The 22,768-nt window shown below is 36.8% G+C and overlaps 1 protein-coding gene across 1 annotated transcript in view; it reads left to right on the forward strand.

Moving 5' to 3' along the window:
- EXOC6B (exocyst complex component 6B) overlaps positions 1-22,768 on the forward strand; it is a 675,781-nt gene that overhangs the window by 476,686 nt on the left and 176,327 nt on the right. Inside the window, 1 exon segment of the mRNA XM_070476359.1 lies at positions 12,833-12,974. Coding sequence (XP_070332460.1) covers positions 12,833-12,974 — 142 coding nt within the window.

Genomic DNA, 22,768 nt, shown 5'->3' on the forward strand with positions numbered 1-22,768 from the left:
CTCAGTGGTAAAGAATCTACCTGCCAATGCAGGAGACACAGGTTCAATCCCTGGGTTGGGAAGATCCCCCAGAGAAGGGAATGGCAACCCACTCCAGTATTCTTGCCTGGAAAATCCATGGACAGAGGAGCCTGGTGGGGCTACAGTCCAGGGGGTCACAAAGAGAAGACATGACTGAGCACACACACACAGCAAGGTAACTGGAGAAAAGATGATTTCTAATCCCTACATAAGTGTGTATGCCAGCAAACCTCCAGATCTCAAAGTGAAAGAAAAGAAATGGAACTGTTTGCTACAACAAAAGTCAGTGCTCTTTAAAGAAATTCACAAAGAAGAAAGACTGTGAAACACTGAAGATGCATATTATAAAGCCTGAAATAACACTACATATATAAAACAAGGCGCTGTAGCTAATAAGCCAAAAATAGTTAAATAGATGCATAAAAATACTCAGATAATTCAAAAGAAGGCAAAAAAAATGGAAAATAAGATATTGGATGAAAAGAAAGCTAAGATCTAAGTAAATCAAATTAAATCCAACCAATTCTGCTATTTATATTGTACCAATACTATGAATAAATGGCAGAGAATGATTATTTTGGATAACTGGAGTTATTCAACTGTATTATAAAAACACAGATAGGTTAAAAGTAACAGGAAAGAATTAAGATACACCATGTAAACACTAATCATAATTGAGTTTCTGTATTACTGTCAGGTAAAGTAATCTCAGAAGAAGGAGCATTCTAGGGATAAAGATTGATATTTTATATTGATAAAATGACCAATTTATTGAGGATACATTGCAGTCTTAACCATGGCTACATTCAGCAATGTATGAACAAAATTTAAAATTCATAAACGAAAAAGAAACTGAGGACTGCAAAGATAAACAAATTCACAATTGCAACTAGTTAACAGGTACCCCACTCCAGTACTTTTGCCTGGAAAATCCCATGGACAGAGGAGCCTGGTGGGCTGCAGTCCATGGGGTCGCTGGGAGTCGGACCCGACTGAGCGACTTCATTTTCACTTTTCACTTTCACGCACTGGAGAAGGAAATGGCAACCCACTCCAGTATTCTTGCCTGGGGAATCCCAGGGATGGGGGAGCCTGGTGGGCTGCCGTCCATGAGGTTGCACAGAGTCGGACACGACGAAAGCGACTCAGCAGCAGCAGTAGCAGCAACACTCCTTCAGTAACTGATAAAACAAGTAAACAGAGTATCAGTGAGGATATTGAAGACCTGAACAGCAGTATCAAATAATTTGACTTAATCATTAATTGGCATTTATAGTTCCAGTGTAGACAGAACATTCACTACACAAGAGCATATTCTGGACCATAAAACAAGTCTCAATAAATTCAGAAGGAGTAAAATCATGTGACTATTTTGCCATCTGCAACTGAAATAAATTGGAAATCAGTAACAGATACATTTATATAGCTATAGCGCATCATCTTTTTTTTTTAATATAAGGCTGAACTTGATTTGTTATTATTATATTAAATTTTGTGTATGTTTACGTGAGATACTGTTCTATAGTTTTCTGTTCTTATTTTATCTTTGCCTTTGATTTTTCTGTCTGAGTAATGTTGATTTCGTAAATAAGTTTATAAATATTTCCCCCCATCTATTTTGTGAAATATTTTGTTTAGAATTGATTTAATTTCTTCAACAAATATTTGATAGAATTCACTAGGGAAATAATCAAGGATTGGAGTTTCTTTGTGAAAGGTTTTTAAATACAAATTAAATTTTTTTATTAGAAATAAGCTCATTCAGTGTGTGTGTATGTGTGTGTATGTGTGTGTATGTCTGTGTGTACATGTGATCATCTCAATAAATGCAGAGGAAGCATTTAATTGAATACCTTTTCATGAAAAAGAAACTTTCAGTAGACTAATCTAGTCTTATCTAATCTGAAAAAGGGTATCTATGAAAAACTTACTGCTAATATTTTACTTAATGGCGAAAGACTGAAAAAAGCAAGATTGGAACAAGGCAAGGTATGTTTGCTCTTACCATTTCAATTTAGTATCCTGTTGGAACTAGTAAGTGCAATATGGCAAGCAGCGTATTACTTAAAACAGGGAGAAATTAAACTTTTTTCTTTTTTTAAAAGATCACACTATCTTTTTATTCTTACAGTATATTTATTGAAAAAATAAGGAAACCACAAGAAAAAGACTCACAAATTGAACTACATAAAAAGTTAAAATTTCTACATTACCAAATACACAGTACACAAAGTGAAAAAAATCAAGTCATAAAATCAAAGAAGATTTGCAGTGCATAAAACCAACAACAATAACAACAACAACAAAATACCCACTGTTATCTATATAGAAAATCCTAAGAGATCTACAAAAAAAGATAGCAGAACTAATAGTTTAGTAAGATCGTAGATAACAAAGTCACTATGCAAAACAATTCTGTCTCTAGGTACTAATAATGAAATAATTAGAATCTGACATTAAAAATCAATGTAATTCCATAGCATCAAAAAATTGGAAGTACTTTGCAATAGGCAAAATTTGTACAAAACTTACACACTCAAAACTGCAAAACATTATTAGCAAAATTAAAAATCTAAGTGGAAGCGTATACTATGTTTATGGATGCAATATTGTTAAAATGCCACTAATCTGTGGCAGTTCTTCTCTAGGCTTCTGAGTGAGAATTAAGCCTTAATGCTCTAAGCCATCCATTATATATAATAAATTAATATTTCTTATGTTCATGTAAAATCATACTAGCTATACCAATCTAGAGGAAATTGAGTATAGATGTTAATAAGCTGATTTCAAGATTTATATGAAAATTGAAAGGACCTAAAATAAAATGAAGACGATCATGAAAAAGAAGAATACTGTTTGGAGAACTTTATGCTGCCTGATTTCTATATCTACTCTAAAGTTTGGGCTGTTAAAGACAGTGAAGTATTGGCATAAAGATAGACAAAAAGATCAATGAATCTGAATAGGGAGTCTCAAAATAGACCTACATGTAGTGGTCACTTGATTTTCAACAAAGGTGCCTATCCAGTGGGAGAAAGATATCTCAATAGATATGCTCAAGCAATTCAGTATTTGAATTGACAAGAAAATTAATACTAACATCTGAAAGTGAAAGTGAAGTCGCTCAGTCGTGTCCGACTCTTTGCGACCCCATGGGCTGTAGCCTACCAGGCTCCTCTGTCCATGGGGTTCTCCAGGCAAGAATACTGGAGTGGGTTGCCATTTCCTTCTCCAGGGGATCTTCCCAACCCAGGGATCAAACCCAGGTCTGCCGCATTGCAGGCAGACGCTTTACCCTTTGAACCACCAGGAAAGCCCACTAACATCTACACCACACTATAAATTTAGATGGACTATACAGCTAAACGTGAAAGCTAACGTAGTAAATTGTCTAAAAAATGTATGAGAATATCTTCAAGACTTTGGCTTAAGAAAAGATTTATTAGACAAGTCATAAAGGGTATTAGCCATAAAAAGAAAATTAATACTTTATCAAAATCATACATTTCTGATCATCAAAAATAAAAATAAAAAAACACCCTTAAGAAAGCAAAAAGGCAAGCCAAAGAACATGAGAATATTTTCAGTACTTGTAACAAATCAGTCATCCAGAAAATACAAAGACCTTGTACAAATCTCTAAGGAAATGTTAGTTCACAGTTTCACCCACCCCCAATGTGGACAATAAACTTAACTGGTACTTTACAAAAGAGGATATACACTTGCCCAATAGGCCCATGAAAATATGCTTTTAATAGAATTACTCACAAGGGACTGTAGATTGAAACTGCAATAAGATGCCACTATATGCTGGTAAGATAGCAGGAATTAAAAAGACTTATAATACCAAATATCAAAGAAGATACAGAACAACTCTCAATACATAACTGGTAGGAGAATGAAATAATACCATCACTCTGAAGAACTTTGACAGTTTCTAATAAAATTAAGCATACTACTAACAAACTATGATCCAGCAGTTTCACTCCTAGGTATTTTTCCAAGGAAAACAAATAGTTCCACTTGAAAGACTATTCACGGGGCTTCCCTGGTGATCCAGTGGTTAAGAATCCACCTGCCAATGCAGGGGACACAGGTTCGATCCCTGCTCTGGGAAGACATGCCACGGAGCAACTAATCCTGTGTGCCACAAGAGCTGAACCAGTGCTCTAAAGCCCACAGGCCACAACTACTGAGCCCTTATTTCACAACTGCTGAAGCCTGTGTGTCCTGGAGCCTGTGCTCCACAATAAGAGAAGCCACTGCAATGAGAAGCCCAACCGCTGCAACAAGAGTTGTCCTCACAACTAGAGAAAGCACATGCATAGCCATGAAGACTAAGTACAGCCAAGTATAAATAAGTAAATAAATCTTAAAAATGAAGAACACCCCTTGACATAAATCATAGCAATATTTTAAAAGACAATTCATAATAGTGCCTACATAGAAATAAACCAAATTTATATCAATAGGAAAAATGAATAAACAAATTGTGATTTATTCATACCTGTATTTTTTTTTTTTAATGTATGAAGTTTAAGAAACAGACAAAACATATCAGTGGGTTTTAGAAAAGTCACCTCATGGTGTCAGTGGACCTACTGATTTGAAAGGGGCATGAAGAACTTTCAGGTTTTATGGAAATATTTCATATCTTGATCTGGATGTCAGTTTTAGAGGGTTTTACACGTAAAGGTCATCAATGGAAACAGTGACAGACTTTATTTCCTTGGGCTCCAAAATCACTTCAAAAGTTGACTGCAGCCATGAAATTACAAAGACGCTTGCTCCTTGGAAGGAAACCTATGACAAACCTAGACAGCATATTAAAAAGCAGAGACATTACTTTGCTGACAAAGTTCCATATAGTCAGAGCTATGATTTTTCCAGTAGTCATGTATGGATGTAAGACTTGTATCATAAAGAAGACTGAGTGTTGAAGAATTGATGCTTTTGAACTGTGGTGTTGGAGAAGACTCTTGAGAGTCCCTTGGACTGCAAAGAGATCAGTCAATCTTAAAGGAAATCAAATTGCCAACATCTGTTGGATCATCGAAAAAGCGAGAGAATTCCAGAAAAACATCTATTTCTGCTTTATTGACTATGCCAAAGTCTTTGACCGTGTGGATCACAATAAACTGTGGAAAATTCTGAAAGAGCTGGGGATACTAGACCACCTGACCCACCTCTTGAGAAACCTGTATGCATGTCAGGAAGCAACAGTTAGAATTGGACATGGAACAACAGACTGGTTCCAAATAGGAAAAGGAGTACATCAAGACTATTTATTGTCACCCTGATTATTTAACTTACATGCAGAGTACATCATGAGAAATGCTGGGCTGGAAGAAGCACAAGCTGGAATCAAGATTGCTGGGAGAAATATCAATAACCTCAGATATGAAGAGAACACCACCCTTATGGCAGAAAGTGAAGAATAACTAAAAAGCCTCTTGATGAAAGTGAAAGAGGAGAGTGAAAAAGTTGGCCTAAAGCTCAACTTTCAGAAAACTAAGATCATGGCATCTGGTCCCATCACCTCATGGAAAATAGATGGGGAAACAGTGGCTGACTTTATTTTGGGGGGCTCTAAAATCACTGCAGATGGTGACTGCAGCCATGAAATTAAAAGATGCATACTCCTTGAAAGGAAAGTTATGACCAACCTAGACAGCATATGAAAAAGCAGAGACATTACTTTGTCAACAAAAGTCCATCTAGTCAAGGCTATGGTTTTTCCAATAGTCATGTATGGATGTGAGAGTTGGACTGTAAAGAAAGCTGAGTGCAGAATTGATGCTTTTGAACTATGGTGTTGGAAAAGACTCTTGAGAGTCCCTTGGACTGCAAAGAGATCCAACCAGTCCATCCTAAAGGAGATCAGTCCTGGGTGTTCATTGGAGGGACTGATGTTGAAGCTGAAACTCCAGTACTTTGGCCACCTGATGTGAAGAGCTGACTCATTGGAAAAGACCCTGATGCTGGGAAAGACTGAGGGCAGGTGGAGAAGGAGACGACAGAGGATGAGATGGTTGATTGGCATCACTGACTCAATGGAAATGAGTTTGGGTGAACTCCAGGAGTTGGTGATGGACAGGGAGACCTGGCGTGCTGTGGTTCATGGGGTCTCAAAGAGTCAGACACGACTGAGCGACTGAACTGAAAAGAAATCAATCCTGAATATTTAGTGGAAGGACTGATGTTGAAGCTGAAGCTCCAATATCCAATACTTTGGCCACCTGATGCAAAGTACTGACTCATTGGAAAAGACCCTGATGCTGGGAAAGATTGAAGGCTGAAAGAGAAGGGGACCACAGAGGATGAAATGGCCGTCCTCGATGGGCATGAGTTTGAGCAAGCTCTCGGAGTTGGGGATGGACAGGGAAGCTTGGTGTGCTGCAGTTCATGGGGTTGCAGAGTCAGACACAACTGAGCGACTGAATAACAAAGGTCACCAAGCTGTTTATTAAGATCTCCATATGTACTGTTTGTGATCATACCTCAATAAAACCATGGATAGCAAAAAGTGTTTTTAAGTTGTTTCTTGTGTTTCTTGACAAATGACTGAGAATAAGAGTGAAACAGGTGGGTGAGTCTGAGAACCAGGTTTATGGCATCTATTACATCCCTCCTCTGACACCTCCTTCCATCTACATCCTAGTTTTCTTTTGACTCTGCTTTTTCATTTGAATTTATTAATTTTTTCATGAGAAATTGATTGGGGATTATTTCCCCTTATTTACTTTCTGTTGTGTTTTTCTTATTTTTGATTCACCATCTCATTGTAGACTCTACTAATGTCATCAAATAACACCACCTACCTTGCCTAGGATATTTTAACTGTCACCCTTGGGCTTCATTTTCTTTAGTTGTTAGGGAATATTTGTTTATCTAAAATAGCGCTTTGTGAATATTTTGATGAGTGGATATTTATATAGATTCTCTAATTGAATTTGAGAATGCTCTTTAAATAGGATTATAATCCTTCCTAAGACATGGATACCATTGTGCAAAAAACTACTTGGACAGGATATGTGATTTTTAAGATGGTTTAGATGTAAAGACTTTGCCATAGGGTTTCTGCAGCACATAGGAAACACAGTTCAAAACATGGGTATCAGATAACAGGAACATATGGGACGATCCAGATCTCTGCTGTTGGAATCTGGCTTGTAGAATATCCATTCTAAGTAAATAGGAAGTGTAGTACTCTGGGAATGAAGCGGCCATACCCATGTCTATGGGATATTGAGGGAAAGGAAACAAGACAGCTTCCTTGTTCAGTGAAGAAAGGACAGCCAGAAGAAACCGTCTACAGTCGTGGTCAGGGCAGAAGGCTAAGGAATTAGAGGTGCGGGTACACAGAAAGAATGAGCAATGTATAGGGTGGGTTTACTTCTCTCTGAGTAGTTCTTACTTGCCTTGCTAGAACAGTTTCTGTGTCTGAACTTTTCTCTTTCATGGTGAAATAGCTCATTAAATAACTAGAGAAAGATAAAGTTTGACACATCATACTGTAAGCAATGGAGTGTTACTCAGAGAGCAGAGAAGAAAGTTGATGTGAAAAGACAGCTCTTTCACAGAATAGTTCCTCGCCTTCTTTAAGCATTCCTTACTTTGAAACTTAAGATTATCCACAGAAAGAGAAATTTGGCTTTGACCACTTAGAGTCATGTAGTTAAGATTCTTGATGATCGGAGCTCAGATCTGATCCCAGTAGGTTGACAGAGAGCTGTGCTTGGGGTTCATTCTAAACCTCTGTGAATCCGGTGTCCTTTGGACGCTTTCTTAGATGGAGAAGGGAGGGAAAAAAAGTTTTCTTCTTGTCCTCTTTATTCCCTTACCCACAGTCTCAAAACTACAGAAAGACAGTATAGCAAGTATCACAAGGACTTTTACTGGGAGGCAAAATCAAATGGTAAGAGCGTTTGGAGTTTGACAAGGCTGAATTCATATCTTTGGTCCACAACTTACAAGGTGTTTTCATATAGCTTGACTTCTCTACCCTTATCTATAAAGAGAGGGTTAAATACCTCATGGGGCTCTTGTGGGAGTTATATGAGAAAATATTTTCAAAACACTTGGCATGTAGTCAGTGCTCAATATATGGAAGCAGCCGCCTTGGTGATGGTGGTAGGGTTTGTGGTGACACTGTGGGTAATGATGCTTTTTGTAAACTGTTCACCTCTACTCACTCATATTTACTACTATGACATAGCACTTAGTATTGTATAATTGAAGTACGTCGTAATTGAAAGTTATGAATACTAAGCTTTCTGTATTTCTTTGAAATTTGTGAGATTCCTATACATTTTTCTTAGTTGTGTTTAGTTATATCTATGTATGAAACAGTGTATGGTATCTCCCTTTTTGTAGAAGAGAATGAAATAGCCCCAAAGCATAAAGTTGGATGGCAGTGTGCACCTACTTTGCAGTCTAGAACTATTGCTTCATTTAGATATACCAAAATTTTAAATACCATAGTTTCTTTCCTTGCAAATCACATAAATTTCAAGGAAATGTAGATGCATAAATGACACTGCAGTAAATCATTTAGTGCAAAGTTTTATGGTACAAGTGAGACTGTAAATAGAGAATAGGAGGTAGATGGAATAATTCAAGTTAGATTATGTAAATCTGCATATATTTTTGAAGTAAGTGGATTGATTTGGTTACTAAAGAGCTCCATGGTGAAAATGAAAAACGCATTATCACAGATCTTGACTTATGCCCAGGGATGGTCCTCAGTATGGTAATAAGCCTGACTTTGAATTAACAATATAAATTTTCACCAATGTACTCTTCTTGGTTTCCCAAAACTTTTTTTTTAAAGGTATTTTAACTGAATTGAGTAGTATGAACTATTTAAGTCCTTTGGTAATTGACTTTCAGTTCATTTAGTTGATATTTATTGACTGTCTTGGAATACGGAAATATTGTAGCTGTATTAAGAGGCAGTATGATGTTGCCTATAGAGCTTTTTATGACTGTGTGACTCAAATCTCCCTGCATCCCAGGTTCCTCATATATTCAAACTATGATGATAATGCTTAGGTCATTTTTCATCTTCTCTGGCATTCTATTTCTATTCATGGGTAGTCTCTGTACACTAAGACTATCATAGCTTCATAAGACATAACCTAGTTTTGATTATCACTGATTTGAAACTGTTCCTGGGGGTATCCAAAGGCAGTTTTGGTCAGATTAAGTTTTCTTATGTTCCAGATTTTTATCCTGTCCTAGAGTTTGGCAGTTCATTCCTAGAAAGAATCTACTTCATAAGCAGATTACTTAATAAAGAGGGTGAAATCACCAATTTTTATTGCTTAATGCTTTGATTATCATTGCCTGAGTCTCTGTTTATGCTTTCTTAGAAAACCTGTGGATATTGTGGTAGTAATGGAAACCAGAAGTAAAAAGGGGAATGGGGGAATGAATGAATAGCAGACTGTGAATTAGCAAAGCTCCAAAATGCTTTCTATAATTAGAAAAATGTTTAACAATGAAAATATACATTTCTGCAATTATCACTATGTTTGGAAGTAAGAAATTAGCTTGAGTGGGAGGAAATATGGTGGAAAGTGATTGGAGGACAGTTAAGTAATTCAGTATGTTAAGGTAGTATGTAGCATATGGTGAAGTATAAGTGCTTTTGGCTCTATTGATATAAACTGATAGATTGTTTCATGTTAATGCTAAAGTTGAGAAGCTGTTTAATATTTTTAGATAAATAGTGCATTTAAAATATCAACTAACTTGTCCTAAATTACACTTCTAATCAGTGATGGACATGAAAATTCAAACCTTTATCTTTCTGATTTAAGCTATCTTATTTTAATTTTATTAGGTTCGTTTTCCTTTTCTTTGGCAATCTGTTTTGACTGCTTGAAACAAGCTTTTCAAATATTATCTTCTCAGCCTCCAGCTTAATTGGACTTTTAGCTCTTTAATTTTTACAACATCTTCTTGTTCAGTTTGTTAGGACCTTTAAATAGCTGTCTTGGCCTAGATAATTATTTTGGACTTCACGTTAAAAAGCGTGCCCAGCAGATACCCAGTACTTGAAGAGCTGGCTCCTGAGCTACTGCTCTCCTACCTGTTTGGACCTAGTTGTTATGTCTTGGGTAGCCTGTTAACCCTGCCATTATCTGAACCTGTTTCTGCCCAGCTGTTCCAGTATAAGACAGTGTAAGATTTACTGTTGCTTTTTAGGTGATGATTTACTGGAAAGATACAGATTTAGGATTGGGTAGAAGTTAACAAATAGCTGTATTAGTTTGTCTAAATTTCTTAACCTTACAGAGAAGTGAGGTTTATTCATCTACAAGAAAAGAATAATGCCAACTTCTTGGAGTGATTGGGAGAATTAAGTGAAATAACATAAGATGTCAGCTGCCTAAGACAGAGTGTCTTTCCCTTTTCTCTGCCTTCTGATTTGCAGTGTTATCTCTGGACTTATATTTTAGTCTATCCTGATTGCTTCACTGCACTCCCACTGTCCTTGTTGAAAAGCCGCTGGGCTCCTCACAACTTTGACCTGCCGCCTCTGAGTGTTCACATGGGACATAGCCTAACAACTGTGTTGAATTATCTGGCTTCTTGGTGGCACCTGTTCTAGGTTGCCAGCATGCCATTTAATGTGGATTTCTTTTTGTGACTTTTCTCTTTAGGCTACTTTATGCTTCCATTGCCTCATCCTGACTTGGTCTCTATTCCCTAACTTAAGTATTTCCATTTGTTGTCTTAAATCACCTACAGAGTGTGGGTCTTCAGAACGTACAAACAGAACCATCTAGAGGAGGAACATTTTTAGATCGTGTAATGTCACTGTTTATTAGTTATCTTTTATTCTATAAAATAATTTTTAATCAAATAAAATTTAGAAAATTTCTGTTTTTTTCTTTTTTACTTTCTCAAAAGTAGAAACAAGACTTACAAATCATAAAATATCTCTTATTTAATTGTGGAAAAAATTGTTACAGGACTCATGCTGGTGATTATGCAACTAAGTGACACTCAGAAATATCTAGGAACATTGTAAATCAGAACATACTGTAGGCAGAGCTATTTATAGTTAGGTATTTGGAAATCTGTCTTCTACCCGTGTTCCTCTTCATATATACACATGTACATTATGAATCACTCTCATTCTAGTAGATTCAAGAAATAACCTTAAAGGAATTATTCGAAGTATATAAAAAGACATGCAAATTTAAAACTTCATTGTGGTATTGTTTGTTCTATTTGTTCAATTTAAAGCCTGCTACTTTTGTAGAAGGGGCTTCCCTGGTGGCTCAGCGGTAAGGAATCTGCCTGCCAATGCAGTAGAAAGGGGTTCAGTCTCCGGGTTCTGAAGATCCCCTGGAGAAGGAAATGGCAACCCTCTCCAGTATTCTTGCCTGGGAAATCCCATGGACAGAGAAGTCTGGAGGGCTGTAGTCCATGGGGTCGCAAAAGAATCAGACATAACTTAGTGGCTAGACAACAGCAACAACTTTTGTAGAAGGCCTTGGCCCAGAGAAACATGTGGAAAAAAAAAAAAATATATATACATATATATATATGAGAAAACTATAGTCAGAATCTGGTATAAAAGCAAAAGAAAAAAAAACATAAACCATCAACAACAGAAGAATGGACAAATGAATTATGGTATAGTCCTAAAATGGAATACTGTGGAATAATTAAAGGAATAAACTACAACCACATGTATTTCATTTAAAAAAAAATTCACATTCATAACATTGAACCAAAAGAGCAAGTTGTAGAAGGATATCCTGTGTAATAATAGAAAATTCCAAATACATAAAATAAGACATTTCTTATTATATACTTGTCCTATAGTATTTTTATAACACAAATGATATACTTAACACAAGAAATGGTCACCTCTGGGGAGAGGGAAGAAAATGATTTAAGGAGGCTATATAGGGGTGTTGACTTTATTTCTAATGTTTAGTGGATATGTGTGCTCGTCATAAAATTATATATATTTTTCTGTATGACTGAAATACTTCATTATTTCAAAAAAGAAGGCTCCACTGAGTAATATGAGGAGTCAGACTTTTAAAAACTTATTAGGTCTTTCAGAGCAGATGATAAGTAGCAGAAATAAAATGAATATACATCTGGGGAAGAAATGGATATGTCCTCCATACTGTATAACTCAGACATGGGACTAAAATATAATTCACTAGTGTAAAAATGAATCTTTTAAAGAAATAGCAAATTACTAATTTTAATATCAGTGATTTAAAGATTAGCTTAGAGTGTGTGCTCATAAACTTCAGTGCTTATTTTTTGAGAAAATTTACTCTTTTGTTAATTTTTTCAGAAAACTTTTTTGTTTTAAACCATTCTTTTCATTTTATATGTGTTAAATCATAAAGTAGTAAACACTTTGGTTTCCAGATAAGTTAGGAAATTGTTTTCATTTGCTCTTTAAGAACTACGGTAGTTTTGAACGGATTGCTGAAATTTATCCTCTCTGGAAACATTCCTTCTCAGTTTAATTAAGATTTTGAGTATTGTTTCTCTGTTGTTGATTTAGGGGAAAAAACACGTTGTGAGTGAAGAGCTGGGCTTTATGAATTTTAGCTGAGTATTATAGTGATATGACTAATGGTAATGGAGCTAATATTTAAGATGTTTGCCATCAGGTGCTATTAATTTCAAAATTATTTGAAAGGAAGGGTTATCATGATGGAGAAAACCTTGAAAGAACTTCCCAATTGAAAAGTAAATGATTTTAATTTTTGTTGGAATTTCATTTTAATCCATCAACCTTAAGATTTGCTTTCTTGTGTTTCAGGGAAAGGTCGCCCAGACAGCATGTATGTCAGCTTGCAAGCATTTAGCCACATCTCTGATGCAGCTTTTGCTGGAAGCTGAAGTAAGGCAGCTCACCTTGGGAGCATTACAGCAGTTCAACTTGGATGTCAGAGAATGTGAACGTAAGACAGTAAACCATCTCTTTATTTGTTTTACCTGCCTACTTACTTCAGCAGGAAAAAAGTTTTAGGTCTGTGGGGTTGTGGTCTTAATGGAGTCAAAGAATATCTAAGTGACAAAAATAATTTGTAGGTCTAAAAGTAAGAGTCTGTCAGCAAGCTAATTTGAACACCCCAAAGTGCCTAGGCCCACATATAGAAAAAAGACCCCTGGCCACATGGAAGTCTAAAGGGGAATACAAGGCAGACATGCATTTCATACACATCAAAGGAAACCTGATTAGTTCATAGACTTCAAAAGAATGCAGTTCTCAACCATTTGCTTTTTATCTTATAATTTAAAATTATTTTTTCATCTTATGTGCAAACTCTTCTTAGTCTAAAGAGCAAGTGGTGTATGCATTTATCAGTCAGAAATGCTTTCTATGACAGGTAGAAAGAGAAAACCTTAGACAGAGTAGTTAAATAGGTTTTAATTTTCTCAGAGGCAGTGGGTTGCTGTACAAATTTAGTTGCTCAGTGATGTCATCAAGGACCCAGGCTCTTTTGTTCCCTCTTCTCTGTCATACTTAGGAATATAGAATTTTTCTCCTCATATATATTATAGTCAGAAAGGAGTCACATTCAATGGACGAAAAAGGTGCCAAGATCACCTAGTCTTTTTTATTTAAAAAATTAAAATCTTTTCAGTAAACCCCTAAACAGACTTTCCTGTATGTCTCGTTGATCAAAATATAATTGTATAATATTGAAGAAGTGAATGAGTCTTATTTTCATGTGTAATTAGTAAATTTATCACAGTCCAGATTCTAATCTAGTTTCATAAATAAATAAATTATTCATTAAATGCAAAAAATATATATAGTTGTATGGTCACCTCCAGCTCTCAGGGAGGCTGGGGGACTGAGTATCTGGCAGAGTGAAAGAGGAGCATCATTTCTGACATAGTTCATTTATCATGAATCATCTACTTGGAATTAAACATGAAATCAGGCTTTGGTTAGCAAAGAAGGAAGGGATGAAAAGTGCTGCAGTGTTCACTGTGCCATCGGTGAGAAATGAAAATGAAGTAAAATGATATGACTTCTGGAAACTTCTGTTTCTAGAAAAATTAAAATAGTGAAAAATTACATAAGTATACTAATACTTCTGCCTCACCTTTTAATTTTTCTACTGCTTAGTGGTTTCCTGTGGTGGACATTTTTTTTTTTTTTAAATGCACCACGCAACAGCAGGATCTTAGTTCTCCAACCAGGTATTGTACCTGGGTCCCCCTGCAGTGGGAGCGTGGAGTCGTGACCACTGGACTGCCAGGGAATTCCACCTCTTGGTTGACTTTTGATGGCTGGAAATTAAGGCTATGCTATTTTTAATTAATTAAATAAGACTTCCAGTTCCAGCATCACAGAGTAACAGCTATCAAAGTCACCCTTTTGCCAAACAGTTCTAAAACTGGATTAACTGTATGAAGCAACCTTTTTCAGCAGACAGCACACAACTATGATCCTTCAAAGGGGAAATGCACAAGGTAACCTTGACATTTGCTCTTGTTTCCTGTCTAAGGGCACTATCCAGACACAGCACAGAAAAGTAGAACCCCTATAAAAATCTGTGTTTTACATAGGAGAATACCCAGAGATTGGCATATAGGACTGCTGAGACAGCTTAGCTTAGGTTTATGGACCAAGGTACCATAGAGCAAAGAGTTGTTTAGAGAAATAGCTCTAGAAATATGCATTGGAGATCCCTTGAGTCTTTGATCAAAAACTAAGCTGCCATGTGTGGTGTAAAACTCTGGGAAGCTTGGCAGAGAATCGCCACTGAGACACTGAGGATCTGTGAGCTGACTAGGAATGCCAGATGTCACAGAGTGCTGGGAAGCACTGGAATTCGGACCAACCGAGTGGAAAGGCCGCCTTAACATACTGTACCTTCCGGAATACCCTTGGAAGTTAGGCATTAAGAATGCTTCTCAAGCTCTGGAGTAAGAGCTAATCTTGATCCACCCTAATAAAGCCTAATAACAAGACTCGACAAGATGAAGGTAATCCGCCAGTAAAACAACTGCCTGCCAAAACATTCAAGAGTCTTTGAAGGAAGAGGAACATGAAAAAGTTTTCAGATTCCCACCATCTAGCATCTACAATTTCATATCAAAAAACTGAAATTTGGGACTTCCCTGGTGGTACAGTGGATAAGAATCCACCTGCCAGTGCAGAAAGCACAGGTTCAATTCCTGGTCCAGGAAGATTTCACATTCCGCTGAGCAACTAAAAGTCTGTAAACGACCACTAATGAAGCCCATGCACCCTGGAACCAGCAGGCTGCAACTACTGAGCCTGCATGCTGCAACTACTGAAGCCTGTGTGCCCAGATCCTGTGCACAAGAGAAGCCACTGCAGTGAGAAGCCCACACACTGCAGCTGGGGATTAGCCCCCACTCTGCAAGTACAGAAAGCAGCAATGAAGACCCGGTGCAACCAAAAAATAAGATAAACATTAAAAAAATTTTAAACCCTAAAATATGACAAACAAGTATGTAGGAAAATATGACCTATAACAGGAAAAAATGAAAAATAGAAATAGACCCATTGATGATACAATTGTTGAAAATAGTGGACAGGTCCTTTAGAAAACAGAATATAGTCAATAATATAAAGGAAAAGGTGGAATGACTGTAGCTGAAATCTTTTCCACGTTTAATAAAAAAAAAGTGTTAACTCACTGATTTAAACAGCTTAACAAATTTTTAGCAAGATAAACATATAGCCACACCGAGGTACATTATGGTCAGACTGCTAAAAATAGCAATAAAAGAGAAAATCTTAAAAGCAGAAGAAAATACACATTAACACATGTACCCCAATGTTCATTGCAGCACTGTTTATAATAGCCAGGACATGGAAGCAACCTAGATGCCCATCAGCAGACGAATGGATAAGAAAGCTGTGGTATATATACACAATGGAGTATTACTCAGCCATTAAAAAGGATACATTTGAATCAATTCTAATGAGGTGGATGAAACTGGAGCTCATTATACAGAGTGAAGTAAGCCAGAAAGACAAAGACCAATACAGTATACTAACGCATATATATGGAATTTAGAAAGATGGGAACGATAACCCTATATGCAAGATAGAAAAAGAGACACAGATGTATAGAACAGACTTATGGACTCTGTGGGAGAAGGCGAGGGTGGGATGATCTGAGAGAATAGCATTAAAACATGTATATTATCAATTGTGAAACAGATCACCAGTCCAGATTTGATGCATGAGACAAGTGCTCGGGGCTGGTGCACTGGGATGACCCAGGGGGATGGGATGGGGAGGGAGGTGAGAGGGGGCTTCAGGATGGGGAACACATGTAAATCCATGGCTGATTCATGTCAATGTATGGCAAAAACCACTACAATATTATAAAGTAATTAGCCTCCAACTAATATAAATAAATAAATAATAAAAAAAGCTAAGAGACAAGCCTAAAAAAAAATACACATTACATAATAAAGAACAATGATAAGAGTTAGAAACAATGCAATCCAGAAAGCAGTAGAAGAACATCTTTACAATACTGAAAGAAGAAGAAAAAGTCTGTTAACCTTAACTCAAAAATTCTTTTTCTTGTGAAAAACATCCTTCAAAGATAAAGGTAAAATATGCCATTTTCAAACAAATGGAAGTTGAAAAAATTTGTCACTAGAAGATCACCGCATTTAAAAGTTGGTTTTTCAAGTTGGAAGGAAATTATACTACCTGTCATCCCAGTTCTGCAGTGAAGATAACATTGTTCAAAGATGTAAACCACAGGATCTCTTTTCTCACATCTTTTTGTAGAATTTTGACATTACTAAGAATTAATGTCTGTTAGAGGAAAGTGCACAGTATTGTATGCATATTCAAAACTATTTAATTGAAAAAACAGTCAACATCTAATTCCCCTCCTCTTGAATCTGGGCAAGCTTGTGACTTGATTGTAACCCACAGAATGTGGCAAAAGTGGCTTTTGTGGCTGGATCATAAAAGACAGTGCAGCCTCCATGTTCTCAGCTGCTGTGTAGCAAGTCCGTCTACCCTGAGGTGTCCGTGCTGTGCGGAAGCCTAAACCAGCTCATGTGGACAGACCGCATGGAGGAACCTGGTATATGACACGTAAAATTTTATGCTGTTGCTACTCTGTTTTATTGTACTCCTTCAAACAGTGCTAGATTTTGTTCTGACCTGGAATCGCATTACTTGTTTAGATCCTTTTGAGCTTTGTTTTTCATTTATATTGGGTCTAGAGCAACCTTTGGTCTCAGTCAATTTAACCCCAAATCTAAAGCAATGCCCTTTGAAGGATTCTACCCTATTACCCCAAGTGTCTGAAGATATTTCAACTCTGGCTGGTGGAAACCCAAAGTATGCCTGGATGTATAAGAACTCCACAAATTATTCTGCCTATTTCTTTCTTATAATTCTTTCCCCAGCCTTGGGTAGTTTCTTCTCATACAGGTACATATTAATCTTCAGCCAGGTATTCGGTGGGACCCTTTTGTAGTTTTCCTGTTGCAGCTCCCTCCCCATGGTCATTGGCACTGCAGATACTAGTTGCCTTTGCATCCTGGACTACAGTCTCTGACTTTTGATCTCAGACTCGCATGCTTGTTTGGGTTCCCTCCCTTTGCCCACTGTGCATCATACCTAGAAACTGCTGCTAGACATGCCTTCCTGGTTTGTTTTCTTTCTTTCAGGGATCACAGCCCTGCGTTGATTGTTGTCTAATATCTAAAGCCATTCTTTCAGATGCTTTGGCCAGTTTTCCAGGCTTCAGTGTGTATATGTGTGTGCAGTGGGAAGATGAGTCTTCTTCCTATTACTCCTTCATGAAATTAGGTGAATTCTGTCCTGACATTAAGTAAATTCCATGGTGGAATTAACTGAATATCTTTTCAAGGTTTTGTTTTTTAATTTATATGTTTTTGGAAGTAATATCTGTGTTTTTAAATTTACAGGGTAAAAAAGTACAAAAAATTATCATAATCTCATCATTCAGAAATAAGTACAATTCCAGGGATTGCATCCAGGCAAGATAATATCCAGCAGCCATAGAATTTTTTCTAGAAGTCATTCACTGGATTCCTTGCATCTAGTTAGCCAAAATCGTTTCACCTGCTTCTGTCTTAACCAGTTATTCCCCAGGAGAATGAAAACATGATTTGATAAACCAATCAAAATTGATTCTTAATGTTAAATATGAAGTTATCCTTTTCTGAGTCCTGAGGAATAGTAGAACCTCATTGTGATATAAATAAAAGGGAGAAAAACAACCAATTGTTGTTGCTGTCATTGTTCAGTCACTAAGTTGTATCTGACTCTTTCTGTGGCACTCCAGGCTCCTCTGTTATTCATTGTCTCCCAGAGTTTGCTCAGCATCATGCCCATTGAGTCCAGTGATGCTATCTGACCATTTCATCTTCTATTGCCCTTTTCTCCTTTTGACTTCTATCTTTCCCAGCATTAGGGACTTTTCCAACGAGTTGGTTCTTTGAATCAGATGGCCAAAATATTGGAGCTTCAGCTTCACCATCAGTCCTTCCAATGAATATTCAGGGTTGCTTTCCTTTAGGATTGACTGGTTTGATCTTGCTGTCCAAGGGACTCTCAAGAGTCCTCTCCAACACCACAGTTCAAAAGCATCAATTTTTCAGCACTCAGCCTTCTTTATGGTCCAATGCTCACAGCCATACATGACAATTGGAAACATCATAGCTTTGACTATGCAGACTTTTGTCAGCAAAGTGATGTCTGTGCTTTTTAATACACTGTCTAGGTTTGTCATAGCTTTCCTTCCAAGGAGCAAATGTCTTTTAATTTTATGGCTGCAGTCACCATCCACAGTGATTTTGGAGCCCACGAAAATGGAGTCTGTCACTGCTTCCACTTTTTCTTCTTCTACTTGCCATGAAGTGGTAGGACTGGATGCCATGATCTTAGTTTTTTTTTAATGTTGAGTTTCAAGCCAGCTTTTTCATTCTCGTCTTTCACCCTCATCAAGAGGCTCTTTAGTTCCTCTTCACTTTCTGCCACTAGAGTGGTATTATCTGCATATCTGAGGTTGTTGATGTTTCTCCCAGCAATCTTGATTCCAGGTTGAGCTTCGTCCAGCCTGGCATTTTGCATGGTGTACTCTGAATATTATTTAAATGAACAACCAGGACCATTGGTTGAATAGCAAAATCTGATGAATGATTGGGAATGACTTGTAACTGCATTTTTGATAGAGCTAAAAGGTAAAGAGGGATGAAGGGTGATAAGCTAAAATATATTAGCCTCGAGGAGGAGGAGCACTGAGAGAATAAGGAAAATGCCCATCTTATAGCCCAGTTCTGAAATTCATTTTATATGGAAGAATGAGCAGTTTCTACTTTAGACAATTTATAGGTGAGTTGGTATCCTTAGTAGAGAGCCATATTTCAGTTAATATTGAAGAAGAGAGACCATTTAATGAAAAGGTGGAAGCTATGCAAATAGTTTGTTAATTTTGCAAAAGGAGTTCCAGGGGCCAGTGTCTTATCTAAAAAGCCATTCAATATCTGTAATAGCCTTTTGTAATTGGGATCAGCTTGAAGCTAACATTTGTAAAGCACGACAGTGCCTCTAATAATCCTGTTACCACTGAAATTTTTTCTCCATATATTGAGGAGCCCCTAAGGTTCATTGATTTAGAATTTAATGTTTCATTTCTGATTGGCATTAATTTGTCTGTCAAAAAACTTTTCATGGACATTTATTTTAATTTAAAAGAAAGAATTCTATGTCTTTTGCTATACCATCCCCCTCATTTTCTTCTTTAGATGCTCAGTGGTCTATAAAAAATCTTGAAGAAATGATACATAAGATTCACATAACTATACAGAGGCGTATTAAAGCAACTCCAAATGACAAGATAATTAACACTTACATCTTTCTACCCAGTGGTGTGTACGTGAGATATTTTTGCTATTGTCTGTGAGTCCTTGGAAGAACTGTGTATAGATAGGTCTTAAAAGAAATAAAACTTTGGACAAGATAGAATATGAATGTATCTTTAGTGTTTGACTTTGAGGCCTGGCCTGCCACTTTGTTAGATCCCAAATACTTATGCATACAAGCCTGAGATAATCAGTTAGTATAGTGTGGTCATTAAGAACTCGAATTTTAGAGTCAGCTCAATCAGATGGATTCGAATCACCACTTCTTTTTAGTGTGATCATATATAAATTATTTAAATTCTTTCAGCTCCATTTATGAAATAGGTACAATAATAGTACCTAATATTACAGGAATGGGTTCAGAATTAAATGAGATAATGCATGAAAGAGTTTATTTCATGATTGGCAAAACATTAAATATGCAGTAAGGAATAACTTCTCCTATTGTTATCATTGTCAGCAGCCACAGCAGTTAATGAACATCCAGCAACTCTTGGAAGGTCCTTTGCACACCATGCAGACCTTCATCTGTAGTTTGTGAATCAGTTAGGTTTGGAGATGCCCTTTTATTTGATTTATATTGTGCTTTTTTGTAGCTATCTGTCAAACTTCCATATTTATTTGGAAAGTTATCATCCAGAACTGATAATTTTCTAATTCTTAGCTTATGCTTTTGCAAGAAATCAATTAGTTAGCTCAGATGTTTACTAGAGATGGTACCTACTGCTTTGGATACCACCATCTAGGAATATTGTTGATTTCTTACTGACAGACTGTCAAACCAAGTACCTTTAAGATGACAATTATTAGGACTTAGGAGATGTGAAGAAAATATTCCTTTTCCTTTAAAAATTGACAGTAACCTCTGGGTATTTCTTCTCTGTTTGAATTTCATCTTATATTCTCCATATGTTCGTATGTCTTATATGTAGTTTTGGGTATTGAAACACTGGGTTCCCAACAGAGAAACTGGATTTTGAGTACTAGCAGGTCTTGATGACCTAACACTTACCTCCTTGATCAAACTTGGGCTATTATAGCTTTCATGTGCTAGGATGTTCAGTCTGTATCTGGCTTTGGAATTTCCAAACCTTTTACTTTGTATCTTCTAAAAATATGGAGGTCTAGGTTCATATTCAGGCTCAACTACTTGTAAACAGCACTAATTCAGTAATTTGTTCATTTATTCAACAAATTCATGTGAAGCCCCTACTCCATGCAAAGTACCGTCCTGGAGGCTTGAAACAAAATGGGAAACCACTGATGTTGAATTGAAGAGGAGAATAATGAATCTAAATTCATTAGATATGTGGTTTGAAAAGGAACTCTGCAATTTATCAGGAGCCTCAAAGATCCGTTGTAAAGCTGTTGCAGTAACCCATGATAGAGATGATTTGGAAGCTTCAGCATATTTGTGCATCATAATTCAAGCCATTGGAGTGAATGAAGCAACTCATCTAACCTCTCTGAGTCCATCAGCAAACTGGAAATGCTAATCCCTGTATATTTTTCTCATAGTATTGTTATGAAGTCAAATGAGATACCATACATAAAATCATTTGTATACAGCCATGGAAATTTTATTTATTATAACTGTCATTTCTTTATCCATATGCTTTCATATGTTTTTATCTTGTTTTCTTTCCCACTTCCACTGTTACATGATTTATAATGTTAAATATTTTCAGATTTTAATAATCTGTTCATGTTCCTAAATTATTTGAAAGATTGGTGTGTTAAAAAATATAACAATTTAAGCAAATCCAGGGGACATTTGGTTGTGAGGAAATGCAGCAGCAATTGCATCTTTTAAAATTTGCCATAATTCATCTTTTCCCCGGGCCCATCAGCCTTTTGCACAGAATAGACCAACTCCCTGTACCGAAAAGTTAATAGTATGCATCTTGCCAAATTCCCAGCTCTTTGATGGTCATGTTAACCAGAGCTCAGTTTGCTATTTTGGAAAGGAACAAGGACTCCAAAGCCTTGTATTTCACCCTTCTTACCATAATAGCCCTTGCTTTACAGGCCAAGAAACCAATGTGGAGTGTCTGCCTAAACTCAGGACTTAATAAAACAATTTCAGGTTAGATTCATGAGTTTACTGAGCTAATTATGGTATAAAATGTTGGCAGAACGCCATTTGTCACTTAACTCCATAAACCCCACTCTAACTGAAAGATCAGATCACTTTCTATATTCCTAGAGAAGTAGTTTTACCTCAAAGTCAGGATCAAATAGCCCACTACTGAAAAGTCTGGATTTTCTATCTCTTAGTATATATTTAGTAAAATAAATGGCTGCAAGGTTCCCTTGTGGTATAGCAGGCTGTCCTCTGACTCAGGTATGAGATGTTTTAGCAAATCTTATTGGGGCAGACCTTAATAGGCTTGCTTATGATTTTGCAACTGGAGCTTCTGAACTAAAGGATCTTTATAAAATGATCTTTCTGAATTTTAAGTACAAAGCCCAAATACCTGCCATTTGAGGTAACTGTACTCACTTTTTATTTTTTCTGTTACTTGAGTCCAGCTATCCTTGACTGTCCACCTCTGTATGGTTAATTATCCCCATAGACTCCCCACAAGAGTCTGTCTGAGAACTTCAGGCATCCCTTTACCAATCTTTTCCTGGTGAGAGGGAGACAGAAGAGAAGTGAGTCTTCAGGACCCTGGTCAGAAGCATCACGGAACCACATGTGACAGGTCTCACATCCATTCTTCTTTTACAACCTTTGAAGTTTACATTTGCAAAAGGAAGTTTGATCTTTAATAAGTATGCCAGTGTTAAACTCCCTGGTGGCTCAGATGGTAAAGAATCCACCTGCAGTGCAAGAAACGTG

The sequence above is a fragment of the Odocoileus virginianus genome, chromosome 2 (assembly GCF_023699985.2).
Source record: "Odocoileus virginianus isolate 20LAN1187 ecotype Illinois chromosome 2, Ovbor_1.2, whole genome shotgun sequence".
Lineage (NCBI taxonomy): Eukaryota > Metazoa > Chordata > Mammalia > Artiodactyla > Cervidae > Odocoileus > Odocoileus virginianus.